The 17,193-nt window shown below is 45.0% G+C and overlaps 2 protein-coding genes and 1 long non-coding RNA gene across 4 annotated transcripts in view; 2 read left to right on the top strand and 1 right to left on the bottom strand.

Annotated features, from left to right (window-relative positions):
• Positions 1-6,452, bottom strand: part of HAT1 (histone acetyltransferase 1) — a 55,322-nt gene extending 48,870 nt beyond the window's left edge. The window contains exon 1 of one of the 2 annotated variants that reach the window (XM_038751218.1): positions 6,383-6,452. Coding sequence is in view for 1 of the 2 variants with exons in the window: in XM_038751217.1 (XP_038607145.1) it covers positions 6,383-6,389 (7 nt within the window). In the remaining variant the exon portion in view is untranslated. The remainder of the gene's footprint in view (positions 1-6,382) is intronic. The other variant, XM_038751217.1, reaches the window with a different exon arrangement.
• Positions 6,453-7,931: 1,479 nt separating this feature from the next.
• On the top strand, positions 7,932-14,193 carry LOC119932461. Its single transcript, XR_005452314.1, has 3 exons — positions 7,932-8,030; positions 10,452-10,701; positions 14,158-14,193. It is a non-coding gene; the product is annotated as an uncharacterized LOC119932461 (long non-coding RNA).
• A 1,361-nt stretch (positions 14,194-15,554) lies between these two features.
• SLC25A12 (solute carrier family 25 member 12) overlaps positions 15,555-17,193 on the top strand; it is a 78,633-nt gene continuing 76,994 nt past the window's right edge. The window contains exons 1-2 of the mRNA XM_038751669.1: positions 15,555-15,610; positions 16,551-16,604. Of these exons, the coding sequence (XP_038607597.1) occupies positions 15,599-15,610; positions 16,551-16,604 (66 nt within the window). The 5' untranslated portion in view covers positions 15,555-15,598. The remainder of the gene's footprint in view (positions 15,611-16,550; positions 16,605-17,193) is intronic.

The raw sequence follows: 17,193 nt of genomic DNA, 5'->3' as shown, positions 1-17,193 counted from the left end.
GTTCTACATGCAGTAAGTACTATGCAAATACTACTGAAACTAAGTCTTGACAAAGAAGCTTTTGCACAATATAGGTAATAGCCTTTTAATAGGAGTACTTTATGAACCCCCAAACCATACACAGTATTGCACTTCGGGATTACCTTCCCGCCAAACACTAAAGTAAAATGAAATATGTTGATGGAAAATGCAGGATACGCTTTCTGTTCCAAACTGCCTTACAGAGCTCTATTCTCATAGTGATTCTTTGATGATATAGCAGCAGGGCACTGTAATGGGATATTTTGTGTCTAATACTGTTTTCACTTTTGTGTCCTTGCCACTTGATTCTAACATCAAATAAGACAAGATACAACGTGGCAGGGAGTGTGGGTCTGGCAATGACCTTTTTAGGCACGCAAGTACCCACAGATGCCATTGTAAGTGGCATCTTTTCCAAGAACAAAAGATAATTATACATACATTACTGCAAATATGAGAATTTCAAAGAGGTATATACTCTGTAAATATACATGGAATTTGGCATCTGTGGTATGAAAGGGCTTATTTATTAATTCAAAGTAAACATCCAATTCTTAGAAGTAAATATTGATTTTAATTACTAAATATAACTAATTTATCAGACACGACACTAAATCAGCTAAACAACCTTTTCTCATTTGGAATGCTAGCAAAACACCTTTATTCCAAAGTACTTAAAGCATTTCACTCTACTTTACCATGATGGTTATTTATACGCTGATTTTTGGATGAGACGATTAAAGCAGAGGAAATTTTGGTGACTTTCTCCGAGGTTTTATAGGAGCACCTCCAAGCTTTGAGCTCATCACCTCGGTCCAACTTGTTCTGCAATTCGTCTGCATCATGCACATAGGGTTGCTTTTAATTTCCCGCTGGGTTTGATTTGGTCGGCAGGCTAGAGTGGGACGTCACAGTGTAAGCCCGACAGCTGCGTTGCCCAGTGTCTTGCGCCTATTTTGCTTTGCTGGTGCCATGTCAAATCACCCGTTTGGGAAGATAAACGGCAAGTGGACAGAAAAAACGTCTCTTTTCCTGTGATTACCCTATAAAACACAGCACCTGGTATAACAACTGCCCCGTTCCTTTTCCAGAGGAAGCCAGAAAACAGCCCGTGGGAGCCCGCATTTCTTTCAGCAAGCCTCTCCGGCAGCTCGGTCGTTGCGGGCAGGGATTGTCTCTCGACTGCTGCAGTGTACTTTCCCGAGCGCTTAGTCCAGTGCTTTGCACACTGTAAGCGCTCACTAAATACGACTGAATTGATGAATCTGGGAATGGACAAATCCGCTCAGAACTGCTTGAACTGAGCGATCTTCCGAGAGGTAGGGGAGGTGCCTCGTCTCTCACAAGCCTGGAAAGTCCGCGGAAGAAGTGAGGCAGGGCGGACTAGTGGGCAGCGCAGTCAGATGGCGGGAAGGGGCGATGTCATATAACAATAATAGTAGTATCTGTTAAGCGCTTACTATGTGCCAAGCACTGTTCTAAGCACTGGGATAGACACAAGGTAATCAGGGTATCCCACGTGGGGCTCACGGTCATAATCCCCATTTTACAGATGAGGTAACTGAGGCACAGGGAAGTTAAGTGACTTGCCCAAAGTCACTCAGCTGATAAGTGGCGGAGCCGGGATTAGAACTCATGACTTCTGACTCCCAAGCCCGGCCTCTTTCCACTAAGCCACGCTGTAATGATGGTATTTGTTAAGCGCTTACAATGTGCCACGCGCTGTTCTAAGCGCAGGGGTAGATACAAGGCAAGCGGGCTGGCCCACATGGGGCTCCCAGTCTTCCTCCCCATTTGACAGATGAGGTGACTGAGGCCCAGAGAAGTACAGGGAAGCAGCGTGGCTCAATGGAAAGAGCACGGGCTTTGGAGTCAGAGGTCGTGGGTTCAAACCCCGGCACTGCCAGTTGCCAGCTGTGTGACTTTGGGCAAGTCACTTAACTTCCCTGGGCCTCAGTTAGCTCATCTGTAAAATGGGGATTAAGACTGTGAGCCCCCTGTGGGACAACCTGATCACCTTGTAACCTCCCCAGCGCTTAGAACAGTGCTTTGCACATAGGAAGCGCTTAACAAATGCCATCATTATTACAGGGACTTGTCCAAGGTCACGCGGGATTAGCACCCATGTCCCCCGACTCCCAGGCTCGGGATAATAATGGCGGTATTTGTTAAGCACTTACTATGTGCCAAGCAGTGCTCTAGGCGCCAGGGTAGACGCAAGGTAATCAGGTTGTCCCACGCGGGGCTCACAGTCTTAATCCCCATTTTCCAGAAGAGGGAACTGAGGCCCGGCAAAGTGACTTGCCCAAAGTCACCCATCTGACAAGCGGCGGGGTCAGGATTAGAACCCACGACCTCTGACTCAATCAATCGTATTTATTGAGCGCTTACTGTGTGCAGAGCACTGTACTAAGCGCTTGGGAAGTACAAGTTGGCAACATATAGAGCCAGTCCCTACCCAACAGTGGGTTCACAGTCTAAAAGGGGGAGACAGAGAACAAAACCAAACATACTAACAAAATAAAATAAATAGAATAGATATGTACAAGTAAAATAAATAAATAAATAGAGTAATAAATACGTAGAAACATATATACAGGTGCTGTGGGGAAGGGAAGGAGGTTCTTGCCACTGAGCCGGGTGGATCTTTTTCACAAGTTCTGTCCACAACACTCATTCATTCACTCGGTCGTATTTACTGAGCGCTTACTTTGTGCAGAGCACTGTACTAGGCGCTTGGGAAGTACAAGTTGGCAACATATAGAGACGGTCCCTACCCAACAGTGGGTTCACAGTCTAAAAGGGGGAGACAGAGAACAAAACCAAACATACTAACAAAATAAAATAAATGGAATAGGTACAAGTAAAATAAATAGAGTAATAAATATGTACAAACATATATACATATATGGAGGTGCTGGGGGGAAGGGAAGGAGGTTCTTGCCACTGAGCCGGGCGGATCTTTTTCACAAGTTCTGTCCACTCCACTCACTCACTCATTCACTCAGTCGTATTTATTGAGCGCTTACTGTGTGCAGAGCACTGTACTAAGCGCTCGGGAAGTGCAGTTTGGCAACATATGGAGACGGTCCCTGCCCAACAGGGCAGGGAAGCAGCGTGGCTCAGTGGAAAGAGCCCGGGCTTTGGAGTCAGCGGTCATGGGTTCGAATCCCGGCTCCGCCACTTGTCAGCGGTGTGACTTGGGGCAAGTCACTTCCCTTCTCTGGGCCTCAGTTCCCTCAGCTGGAAAATGGGGATGAAGACGGTGAGCCCCACGTGGGGACAACCTGATCACTCTGTATCCCCCCCCAGCGCTTAGAACAGTGCTTTGCACATAGTATGCGCTTAACAAATACCAACATTATTACTATTTAGTAAGCACTTAACAAAGACCAACAGTATTATTACTATTATCATTATTGGGCAACTTCTCTGTGCCTCAATTACCACATCCGTAAAATGGGGATTAAGACTGTGAGCCCCCCCTCCATGGGACAACCTAATCACCTTGCAACCTCCCCAGCGCTTAGAACAGTGCTTTGCACATAGTAAGCGCTTAACAAATACCAACATTATTATTGGGCAACTTCTCTGTGCCTCAGTTACCTCATCCGTAAAATGAGGATTAAGACTGTGAGCCCCCCCACCATGGGACAGCCTGATCACCTTGCAACCTCCCCAGCGCTTAGAACAGTGCTTTGCACATAGTAAGCGCTTAACAAATACCAACATTATTATTATTATTATTACTATTTAGTAAGCGCTTAACAAATACCAACATTATTATTATTATTGGGCAACTTCTCTGTGCCTCAGTTCCCTCATCTGTAAAATGGGGATTAAGACTGTGAGCGCCCCCCCCCCCATGGGACAACCTGATCACCTTGCAACCTCCCCAGCGCTTAGAACAGTGCTTTGCACATAGTAAGCGCTTAACAAATACCAACATTATTATTATTGGGCAACTTCTCTGTGCCTCAGTTACCTCATCCGTAAAATGAGGGTTAAGACTGTGAGCCCCCCCCTCCATGGGACAACCTGATCACCTTGCAACCTCCCCAGCGCTTAGAACAGTGCTTTGCACATAGTAAGCGCTTAACAAATACCAACATTATTATTATTATTATTACTATTTAGTAAGCGCTTAACAAATACCAACATTATTATTATTATTGGGCAACTTCTCTGTGCCTCAGTTACCTCATCCGTAAAATGAGGATTAAGACTGTGAGCCCCCCCACCATGGGACAGCCTGATCACCTTGCAACCTCCCCAGCGCTTAGAACAGTGCTTTGCACATAGTAAGCGCTTAACAAATACCAACATTATTATTATTATTATTACTATTTAGTAAGCGCTTAACAAATACCAACATTATTATTATTATTGGGCAACTTCTCTGTGCCTCAGTTCCCTCATCCGTAAAATGGGGATTAAGACTGTGAGCCCCCCTCCCATGGGACAACCTGATCACCTTGCAACCTCCCCAGCGCTTAGAACAGTGCTTTGCACATAGTAAGCGCTTAACAAATACCAACATTATTATTATTATTATTACTATTTAGTAAGCGCTTAACAAATACCAACATTATTATTATTATTGGGCAACTTCTCTGTGCCTCAGTTACCTCATCTGTAAAATGGGGATTAAGACTGTGGGCCCCCCCCCATGGGACAGCCTTATCACCTTGCAACCTCCCCAGCGCTTAGAACAGTGCTTTGCACATAGTAAGCGCTTAACAAATACCAACATTATTATTATTACTATTTAGTAAGCGCTTAACAAATACCAACATTATTATTACTATTGGGCAACTTCTCTGTGCCTCAGTTACCTCATCCGTAAAATGAGGATTAAGACTGTGAGCCCCCCCACCATGGGACAGCCTGATCACCTTGCAACCTCCCCAGCGCTTAGAACAGTGCTTTGCACATAGTAAGCGCTTAATACCAACATTATTATTGGGCAACTTCTCTGTGCCTCAGTTACCTCATCTGTAAAATGGGGATTAAGACTGTGAGCCCCCCACCCCCCTTGGGACAACCTGATCACCTTGCAACCTCCCCAGCGCTTAGAACAGTGCTTTGCACATAGTAAGCGCTTAGCAAATACCAACATTGTTATTATTACTATTATCATTATTGGGCAACTTCTCTGTGCCTCAGTTACCTCATCTGTAAAATGGGGATTAAGACTGTGAGCCCCCCCCCTCCATGGGACAGCCTGATCACCTTGCAACCTCCCCAGCGCTTAGAACAGTGCTTGGCACATAGTAAGCGCTTAACAAATACCAACATTATTATTATTATTATATTTAGTAAGCGCAATAGAGAAGCAGCGTGGCTCAGTGGCAAAGAGCCCGGGCTCTGGAGTCAGAGGTCGTGGGTTCGAATCCCGGCTCCGCCACCTGTCTGCTGGGTGACCTTGGGCAAGTCACTTCACTTCTCTGGGCCTCAGTTCCCTCAGCTGGAAAATGGGGATAAAGGTTGGGAGCCCCCCGTGGGGACAACCTGATCACTCTGTTTTCCCCCCAGCGCTTAGAACAGTGCTTTGCACATAGTAAGCGCTTAACAAATGCCAACATTATTACTATTTAGTAAGCGCTTAACAAAGACCAACATTATTATTACTATTATCATTACTGGGCAACTTCTCTGTGCCTCAATTACCACATCCGTAAAATGGGGATAAGACTGTGAGCCCCCCCACCATGGGACAGCCTGATCACCTTGCAACCTCCCCAGCGCTTAGAACAGTGCTTGGCACATAGTAAGCGCTTAACAAATACCAACATTATTATTATTATTATATTTAGTAAGCGCAATAGAGAAGCAGCGTGGCTCAGTGGCAAAGAGCCCGGGCTCTGGAGTCAGAGGTCGTGGGTTCGAATCCCGGCTCCGCCACCTGTCTGCTGGGTGACCTTGGGCAAGTCACTTCCCTTCTCTGGGCCTCAGTTCCCTCAGCTGGAAAATGGGGATGAAGGCTGGGAGCCCCAGGTGGGACAACCTGATCACCTTGTAACCTCCCCAGCGCTTAGAACAGTGTTTTGCACATAGTAAGCGCTTAACAAATGCTATTATTATTATAATTATTATTATTATTATTATTAATGGCGCGAGGAGGAGCGGAGGCGGCGGGCAGCGCTGTCCCAGCGCGCTATCGCGTCGCCTCAGGATCCGACCCCCGCTCAACTCCCCCCCCCCCTTCTAGACTGTGAGCCCACTGTGGGGTAGGGACCGTCTCCATATGTTGCCGACTTGTACTCCCCAAGCGCCTAGCACAGTGCTCTGCACACAGTCAGCGCTCCATAAATACGATCGATCGATCGATCGGTTGATCGAACTTTTCCCGGGAACTTACCCGCCATTTCCGAACGGCGGCTGAGGCGGCCGCGGGGAGCGAATCAACCGGCGCGCGCCCCGGCCGGAAGTGAGCGCCCCCCGCGTGACGCACTTCCGGCCCGCCCCGCCGCCCAACGACGAGCGAGCCGAATTGGGCTGAGGCGGGGGGGGGGCGGCCATAATGGCGGCGGGGCCTCCTCAGCTGAAGGGCAGGGCCGTCCCGCCCTCTTCGTCTAGAAGGCCCTGCTGAGAGCTCACCTCCTCCAGGAGGCCTTCCCACACTGAGCCCCTTCCTTCCTCTCCCCCTCTTCCCCTTCTCCATCCCCCCCATCTTACCTCCTTCCCTTCCCCACAGCACCTGTATATATGTATATATGTTTGTACATATTTATTACTCTATTTATCTTGTACATATCTATTCTCTTTATTTTATTTTGTTAGTGTGTTTGGTTTTGTTCTCTGTCTCCCCCTTCTAGACTGTGAGCCCACTGTTGGGTAGGGACTGTCTCTAGATGTTGCCAATTTGTACTTCCCAAGCGCTTAGTACAGTGCTCTGCACATAGTAAGCGCTCAATAAATACGATTGATGATGATGATGACTGTCTCCATAGGTTGCCAATTTGTACTTCCCAAGCGCTTAGTACAGTGCTCTGCACATAGTAAGCGCTCAATAAATACGATTGATGATGATGATGATATCAAAAAAAAAGGAGCAGGGAAGCAGTTATAAAACTAGAGAGGAAAGAGGGGTTCCAAGATACAGAGGAACAACTTCCATAGACTGGACCAAATGTGACAAGTAAATAACAGAAGCCAAGCATGACACCAAGGTTGTGACTGTCTGGAGTAGGGAGGATTATAGTGGTGATGAGTAATGAGACTTTTTTGTGCATCTCCTTTCTTCTTGGCAGAAGACAGTCACCTTTCTTCAATTCACTAGTCACAATTTACTAGTTTAATAACTTTTTTCTCCAGTGACTAGCCACTAGCTATTTGGGGGTAAAGTGTGATGATTTAAGGTCCTTTCTCACAATCCCCACATATAGTCCTGGGCTACAGTGTGAGGTAGCCTAATGTGAAGTTTTACAAAGCTGGTTCCTGTTCCCGCATCCTTCTCCCATAGTGATGTGGGCCTTCCTACAATCTGACCCACATTTCATTGGTGTTGGGTAGGGGGTGTGAAAGAGCAAGAAATAGAGGACTACCTACCAGTGCTATGCTAATAACTAAGGTTTCTTAATGAAGAAACATCTAGGGCTTCTCAGTGCAGTACACAAGCTCAGCATGAATCTTGAAAATAGTTGGCTAATGCAGTTGGCTATCGTGACAACTGCCAGATACTTTATGGTCCTACAGCTTAGCAATGGCAGCATGCTGTCATCACTTTGGCCGCAAACGCTTTTTGTCTACAAAATTCTTGCATGCACTATGCTGTGTGCTACACTCTTGCCCACCTACTTGCTTGTTGCGCCCATGGCCTCAGGGAGAGCGTGGACTAGCAGGGACAGGAGAGTGCAAGTAGTGCTGTGCAAACCACTAACTCTGTAAACAACTGCTTTACACAGGATCTCGGTCCGAAGGTCTTCGTCACTGGAGCAATGCTCATCCATCATTTATGACAGGAGACTCTATGATCATCACCAGTGATGCGGGTAAAGAAGGGAAAGGTAACAAAACGATCTGTGCGGGTACTCTCGATGTACATCAACTTCTGGCCCATCAAATCCCTTCCCCAGCCCAAACCCACCAGACCAACCCTAAGGAGAGATCCAGTTAGTCACAGCAGCTTTCACTGTCTGGAATGGTGGAGACATACCCCAAACCAGCAGCTTTTCACCCTAGTAGGTGGCCACAGTACTACTAATCCATTCTGATGGCTTCACCCTATGTTGCCAACTTGTACTTCCCAAGTACACAGTAAGCGCTCAATAAATACGATTGATTGATTGATTCACCCTGTGCTGCACACAGGACTCGTGCAGGGAAAGTCTCCCTACCTGGGCTAGCAGCCTCATCTTCTGGCTAGTCAGAACTGGGGTAAGGAGGCAAGTTAGCTGAACATCTGCTTGATAGCAGAAACTGGCCCACCCAGTGTTCGAGGCCTCCTTACACCAGGCTGCTCTACTTATCTTGGATTAAAGAGGAGGCCTTGAACACTGGATAAGTTGCTACCACTAAGCAAATACTATGCTCACTTGCCTCCTTACCACAGTAAATTTAGGTTCTCTCACATCTGACTTTCCTTAGTGGCTGAATCTTAAATTGGCTTTACAGTTCCTCATTCATGCAAATCAGCTGGATTGTCCTTGTGGCGGCTTTTCTTGTTTAAGGAAGGTGGAAAAACCTTGCTTCCTGGTAATGCAGGATTAAAAATCTAGGCCAGAATTAATTTGGCAAGTTATTTTATCATCTTAAAGTGTTCATGTATTAGGCACTAGAAGAGAGGAGGTTTTGGTCAGATAGGAAAAAGGAGAAAAGATGAGGGCAAAGTACTTTTTTAAGAGTTTGTTTGAACACTTTCCATGCCCTCCTTAAACGAAGAAGGGGAAGGAGAGGAGGAGACAAGAAAGAAAAGAAAGGATAGAGAGAAGAGGGAGATGATGAGGGCAACTCATCAAGTCCCCACCACCACTGCTTCTCATTACTGTAGGTACAGCCATAGCCACTGACAGAAATACCTGGGTAGAAGCAGAGGTGGAAGTTACCATAGAGAAAAATCTGTCTTTTAAAAATGTGGTTTCTCTTTCATTTGCTAGAGATTTTTTGCTTTTCTATTCAAAATAGACTTTCAAATTATCTTCAGCCCTAGATCTTGAGCTTTCAATTATTCCTTTGGGTAAAGGCAACAGAGAATCTTGTGCAGGGAATCCCAGAAGCAGCTCCATTCATGGGGAGTTTAAGAATGCTCTCCAAATTTTGGTTTCAGATTTAATTGTTTAGTTTAAATTAGAGAGCTTGTTTCTGCCTCCCTCATGTTGATAATCTGGGTAAAGAATGATGCCTCTATTTGTAAGAGCAAAATAATATTTTGTAAATTTAATTCTATATGAACTCACTCCAAACATCTCAAATGCTCTGATTATTACATTTCCAGTTCAGGAAATTAAGAAACACCACATTCAGTTAGGTTGCATTCTAATTAAATTCAGCTTAATATATTTAAATAATTTTTATGCCAGCTAGGAACTGCAGTGTGTATAGTTTGCAAGAGGTATAATCATTTAAAAAATACCAATTTTACATCATTTTCATGTTACATGGTTCAGTACCTAATTTTTTATTAAATGTTTAATGGGGATCAAGACCAGAGGATTCAACCATGACTTTCACATCTTAGGTCACCCTACTAGTAATACCAGTAATAACTCTACTCTGAAACAAATTAATAAGCTTGTTTCAGCATGGAAGAACATATATATATACTGATGTAAATATCTTCATACATAGTATCATAAGTTGTTTCCAAGAATGTGTCTTGCTTTTAATGGTCTCTCCACAGTACTTTGCACTTAGGTGCTCTATAGATTGATAGATTTTGAGACAAAGTAAAAATAAGTATGTGTAGCCTATACTAAACATAATAAACATAACATGACAAATAAAGTATATACATTGTATAAAAATCAGTTTTACCCATCTTTAATAATGTTATTTTTAGAACAAATTATCAATCAATCAATCAATCGTATTTATTGAGCGCTTACTGTGTGCAGAGCACTGTACTAAGCACTTGGGAAGTACAAGTTGACAACATATAGAGACAGTCCCTACCCAACAGTGGGCTCACAGTCTAGAAGGGGGAGACAGAGAACAAAACCAAACATATTAACAAAATAGAATAGATATGTACAAATAAAATAGAGTAATAAATATGTACAAACATATATACATATATACAGGTGCTGTGGGGAAGGGAAGGAGGTAAGACGGGGGGGATGGAGAGGGGGTATTGTATTTATTGATCACTTACTATGTGCAGAACACTGTGTTCAATTACTGTAAAAAGGGTATAGTAACGTCACTGTTAAATAAGTAACTTGTTCATTTAACTTTCCCTAACCTCTTCAGAAATTGCTCTTATTTTTCAGTTGAGAGCAAAAATGGCAATAAATCAGAAGATAATTATGGAGGACTAGTACTGGATCTCAGTGGTGTGAAGCATAATGTGAGACTGGACAGGAGAGGTTTTTGGTCTCTGCATATCCATCTGATCTTCCCAAGGGAGCTCCAAGGATGGCAAGCGAGAGCCCAGGTAATTTGGACAGGAGAGGCTTTTGGTCTCTGCACATCCATCTGATCTTCCCAAGGGAGCTCCAAGGATGGCAAGCGAGAGCCCAGGTAATTTGTAAGGCTGTGGCAGGCGGCAGCCTTACTGGTTACTCAAAATGGTACAGTCTGGTTGTCAAAATGGTATAGGGTATAGAAAATCTGTAATTGGTAAAGGAAAAGTGTACATATTATATCACAGCACCAATTCAAGGTTCATTGTACCTGAGCAAACAAGAACTGGCAATTCTTTGGAAATGTTTGCATTTCTTATCGGCTTCTCCAAGTAATGGCAGTGTAATTTATTCTTTACTACTGGGTGTTGTTGGGTGCCACCAAAAAGATACTTGTCCAAGCAACAAGAAAATATCACGGTATAGGTTTACAAGGGAATATTTAAAGCCCTGAGTTTTCAAAATTACAAGGGCCAATGAGGATCTAATTGCTGGGAAGCAACCACCAGGTGAGTCGCCATATAGCCGCCTGCAGTCTTTGCTTGAGGATGTGGTTGGACAAAAGGGTTTAGCCTCAGAATTACCCCTAATTAATTGTCCATGGAATCCTTTTTACCCCCGGTATAGTTTAAGTCAAGAAAAATACTTTACCACATGGAAATCTTATTATGGCATAGTCTCAACCAAAGGAGCTCTCTAAGCACCTAGCACAGCAAACTTCAAATAATAATAATTATGGTATGTGTTTAGCACTTGATATGTGTCAAATACTGTTCTAAGTGCTGGGGTAGATTCAAGTCAATCAGGTGGGACATAGTCCTTGTGCTACATGGGGCTCACAGTCCAAGTAGGAGAGAGAACAATTATTCAATCCCCATTTTACAGATGAGGTAACTGAGGCCTTGAGAAGTCTAGCAACTTGTGTGAGGTCACCCAGCAGGCAATTGGAAAAGCCGGGGTTAGAACCCAAGTCCTCTGACTCCTAGGCTTGTGCTGTTTCCACTAGACCTTAACTGTCCCTAGGAGAACTTGGTCCATGCCTAAAGGGTTGGAGTTTTCCCACTTATTGGCAGAGGAACCAGCTTCCTTTCAAAATGTCTAATAGCTTCTGGGAAGTATAGGCATAACCCAACTCATTCAAACCATGATTTTATAGTTCATGGGCCCCTTCCCTACAATCCTGCCAGCTGTTTTGAAAGTATTTTAAAGCATCCTTGCTCTCTAACAGCTGAATGAATAGGAATAAGGGGCACGAGCTGGGCTGTAGTAGTAGAAGGAAACAGAGAGAAACAGAGAAGTAAACAGAAGAAAACAGAGAGGTAAGAGGGAGCCAGCTGGTGAATAGCGCTAAAGCCAAAGAACTGAAGTTTTATGTAAGAAACAATGGGAAACTTCTGGAAATATTCTAGTGTAGAGTGATGTGTTCTGATTTGTTTTTTTAAAAAGATGTAGACAAGAGAGAGGCTGGGAGTGGGGAGATTAGTAAAGAGATTGTTGCAGTAACCCAGTCAGAAGATAGTGAAAAGGTTTTCTAGGCTGGAACTTATAAGGATGGAGAGGGAAAGGAAGAGGAAGAATTTAGTTTTGGGTGAATTAAGTTGAGTGTGCTGGTGAGTCATTGAGGGAGATGGTCTTGAATGAATCAGTGGTATTTATTGAGTGCTTATGTGTAGAAGCACTGTACTAAGTGCTTGAGAAAGTACAATACAATAGAATTGGTAGACATGATCACTGCCCACAATGAGTTTATAGTCTACAGTTTACAGAATGTATTGATTATTTGCCCAAAATATGCTAAGTCATCATTTGGTCTTCCAAAGACCGCTTTGGTTTAATTTGCTCCAGAATCCATTTATCTATCTTTAGGGCAGTCCATGGTATTTGCAAAAACCTTCCCCCACACCACATTTTAAAAGAATCGATGTTTTTTCTATCCTCTTTTTCCCCACTGTCCAGCTTTCAGATCCATACATTGTCACTGGAAACACCATAGAGTTGACAATTTGTATTTTTGTGGCAATTGTTACTGCACACAGTAAGTGCTCAATAAATATGATTGAATGAATGAGAGAGGTTAAACAGGTAGGAAGAAAACCGGGGAAACCTAAATCCCAGGCTAAAAAGTTTCTGGGAAGAGAGAAAGATCACAAGAGAAAGGCCAGGGATGGTTGGAGAGAAAAGCAAACAATTGCTTCCTAATGTGTACTATTTGTAAAACATTTACTATGCGCCAAGCCCTTGAGAAGCAGTGTGGCTCAGTGGAAAGACCGTGGGCTTGGGAGTCAGAGGTCATGGGTTCAAATCCCTGCTCCGCCACTTGTCAGCTGTATGACTTTGGGCAAGTCACTTAACTTCTCTGTGCTTCAGTTCCCTCATCTGTCAGATCAATCAATCAATCAATCAAATTTATTGAGCGCTTACTGTGTGCAGAGCACTGCACTAAGCGCTTGGGAAGTACAGGCTGGCAACATATAGAGACAGTCCCTACCCAACAGTGGGCTCACAGTCTAGAAGGGTGAGACAGAGAACAAAACCAAACATACTAACAAAATAAAATAAGGAGAACAGATAGGTACAAGTAAAATAAATAAATAGAGTAATAAATATGTACAAACATATATACAGGTGCTGGGGGGATGGAGAGGGGGATGAGGAGGAGAGGAAGGAAGGGGCTCAGTCCGGGAAGGCCTCCTGGAGGAGATGAGCTCTCAGTAGGGCCTTGGATTAAGATGAGGATTAAGATTGTGAGCCCCCCCCCCCCCCCCCCCCGTGGGACAAATTTATCACCTTAGAACAATGCTTTGCACATAGTAATCGCTTAACAAATGCCATTATTATTATTATTATTGTATCCTCCCCAGCGCTTAGAACTGTGCTTTGCACATAGTAAGTGCTTAATACCCAAATCATTATCATTATTATCCCAAGTGCTTAGTGCCATAGTCTGCCCAGTTCGTGCTCAATAAATACCACTAACTGATTGATTGAGCGGGCCCTGGCCCGCACAGGGGCTCAAAGAAGAAGAACTATTTCTTCCCAGACTGAGCCCCTTCCTTCCTCTCCCCCTCGTCCCCCTCTCCATCCCCCCCATCTTACCTCCTTCCTTTCCCCACAGCACCTGTATGTATGTATATATGTTTGGACATGTGTATTACTCTATTTATTTATTTATTTATTTTACTTGTACATATCTATTCATTTTACTTTGTTAGTATGTTTGGTTTTGTCTCCCCCTTTTATCATCATCATCATCATCAATCGTATTTATTGAGCGCTTACTGTGTGCAGAGCACTGGACTAAGCGCTTGGGAAGTACAAATTGGCAACATATAGAGACAGTCCCTACCCAACAGTGGGCTCACAGTCTAAAAGGGGAAGACAGAGAACAAAACCAAACATACTAACAAAATAAAATAAATAGACTTTTAGACTGTGAGCCCACTGTTGGGTAGGGACTGTCTCCATACGTTGCCAATTTGTACTTCCCAAGCGCCCAGTCCAGTGCTCTGCACACAGTAAGCGCTCAATAAATACGATCGATGATGATGATAACTGTTTAATCCGCACTTTACAGATGAGGAAACGGGAGTGACGGGGACGTGAAGGTGGCTCGCCCAAGGTCACCGAGGAGCGGTTCTCTAACACTCGACGTCCGCAGAAAGGTAGGGGGGGCATGGGGGATCCGGGCGAGTGGAGGCCCCGGCGACCTGGCCAAGTGAAGAGCAGGGATGGCGGCCGTCCCGCCCTCTTCGTTTTGAAGGCCCTGCTGAGAGCTCACCTCCTCCAGGAGGCCTTCCCAGACTGCGCCCCTGCCTTCCTCTCCCCCTCGCCCCCCTCTCCATCCCCCCCATCTTGCCTCCCCCACAGCACCCGTATATATGTTTGTACATATTTATTACTCTATTTATTTTACTTGTACCTATCTATTCTATTTATTTTATTTTGTTAGTACGTTTGGTTTCGTTCTCTGTCTCCCCCTTTTAGACTGTGAGCCCACTGTTGGGTAGGGACTGTCTCTATATGTTGCCGACTTGTACTTCCCAAGCGCTTAGTACAGTGCTCTGCACATAGTAAGCGCTCAATAAATACGATTGATGATGATTATGATGACTGTCTCTATATGTTGCCAATTTGTACTTCCCAAGCGCTTAGTACAGTGCTCTGCACATAGTAAGCGCTCAATAAATACGATTGATGATGATGATGAGCCCCTTCCTCTCTCTCCCCCTCGTCTCCCCCTCCATCCCCCCATCTTACCTCCTTCCCTTCCCCACAGCACCTGTATATATGTTTGTACAGATTTATTACTCTATTTATTTTACTTGTACATATCTATTCTATTTATTTTATTTTGTTAGTATGGTTTTGTTCTCTGTCTCCCCCTTTTAGACTGTGAGCCCGCTGTTGGGTAGGGACCGTCTCTAGATGTTGCCAACTTGTGCTTCCCAAGCGCTTAGTACAGTGCTCTGCACACAGTAAGCACTCAATAAATTCGATTGATTGATTGATTACTGTGTGGAGAGCACTGTACTACACGCTCGGGAAGCACAAGTTGGCAACATATATCTCCCCCTCGTCCCCCTCTCCATCCCCCCCATCTTACCTCCTTCCCTTCCCCGCAGCACCTGTATCTATGTTTGTACGTATTTATTACTCTATTTATTTTACTTGTACAGATCTATTCCATTTATTTTATTTTGTTAGTGTGTTTGGTTTTGTTCTCTGTCTCCCCCTTTTAGACTGTGAGCCCGCTGTTGGGTAGGGACTGTCTCTATATGTTGCCGACTTGTACTTCCCAAGCGCTTAGTACAGTGCTCTGCACATAGTAAGCGCTCAATAAATACGATTGATGATGATGATGATGATGATGAAGTGAGTGGCCACCGGGGCCTAGCCGCGGGGGCCTTTAAGAAAGGAGGCACCTCCTCTTTTCATGGGCGCGCTGCCGGCGGGCGCGCGCGCGCGTGCACGCTGACAGCTCTCCACTTGCTCTCTCGCTCGCTCCCGCGCCCAGCATGGCGGTCAAGGTGACTCCAACTATCCGCTGTCGCTTATTGCACAAGAGGCATTAAGGAGCTGCATTTTTAAAATAATAATTATTTTGTTACTCTGCAGCAGATAATGCGTGTTGGCCTTGGGTCCCCCGCGGGGGGCGGGGAGGAGGAGATGCCCTGGAGGGGGGAGGAGGCAGGGCCGCAGGGAATCCGGGGGGCTGCTCGGGCCTCGGGGGGTGTCACCGGCCACAAACCCCAGGCCTGGGGGTGCAGCCAAGCAGCGGGGGAGCTTCGGGGGCTTGGGCATTGAGGGGCGCGGTGAGGGGGGGACGAGGGCTGCACTGGAGCCAGGGGCAGGGGAACAATGCATTTTGTTGCAGTTGGCATTCCGCTAGCGGATACACTGTAAAAAGCCTTGAAAGGGCCAGGCGGAAGGGGACTCAAATTTCGTTGATCAGGTCCAACCCCGACAGATCGCCGAAAAGAGGCGGCTAGGCCATCGGAATGACCTGGGTGTCTCTAATTTCCTTGGTGGTCACCTGTCTCTATATGTTGTACTTCCCAAGCGCTTAGTACAGTGCTCTGCACACAGTAAGCGCTCAATAAATACGATTGATTGATTCCCCCGGTCTCCGGGTGGGGAATGGGGTAGGTGGTTTCTGCGACTGGCAGGCTGGGGGTGAGCTTTGCTGACCCTCTCAGGACCGGGGGCACTGCCCGGTCGGTTACAGACACCTGCCGTCTCCTAGGCTTTTCATCCTGCATCATGTCTTTCTGCCGCCTAGGCCCCGTAGGTGAAGTGTGTCGGTGGTTATCAGCAGGTGATGCGTATTTTGCTTTTAATTTAAGATAAACACTCTCGTAAAGGAGATAAAGGGATTGATTATGAGGATTTGGCCCCTTCTTATCAGCGGTAGATTGTAGAAGGGTTCCTAGTCAAGCATTAACTTGCCTTTTTTTTTTTTCTTTCCAGGTGCAGATAACCAAGCGCGGGGATTCTCATGAGTTAAGGAATATATTCCTACAGGTAAACATATTTATATTACGTGGTTTTAGCTGGCACTTGTGCAAGTCACAAGCCTTATTCAGGATCTGAATTTCAGGAATGGCCTCTTATTTTCAGCTGTGTCAGGACACCACAGTGCATCTTTGAGTTCCGCTTACCACTTTCATGAACAAGAACCTTCCTCACTTGTTTTACTTTTAGACATGCCCCAAGATGTGGGAGGAATAGTAAAAGAAATAATTTATTTCTGGCTTTTTTTTCCCCACAGAATCTCACTTCTAATACTTTTGAAACATGCCTTCATAGGTCATGTTTGTTCTCTTAAAGGGATACATGTCAGGTTTTCATGGAATCTTTTCATCCTCAAGTAGTTCAGCAGTAGATCTTTCTTGACCACACAGGACTTGTTTAGAATCAACACTATTTTAAGCAAACCTGCAGCAGAATAAAACAGCACATGCATTTGCTGTGAATAGCATCATTCTTTTATTCATACTAAGTCCCAGAAGACTTGTAGATTGAAGCAAGAGACACTTGGCAGGATTTGGGAAAGATGATTCCAAAATTCTAGAGAAGAAGTATGGCTTAATGGAAAGAGAAGGAGCATGGG

Source organism: Tachyglossus aculeatus, chromosome 9 (genome assembly GCF_015852505.1).
Source record: "Tachyglossus aculeatus isolate mTacAcu1 chromosome 9, mTacAcu1.pri, whole genome shotgun sequence".
Taxonomy (NCBI): Eukaryota; Metazoa; Chordata; class Mammalia; order Monotremata; family Tachyglossidae; genus Tachyglossus; species Tachyglossus aculeatus.
This window is presented reverse-complemented; position numbering and strand designations above follow the sequence as displayed.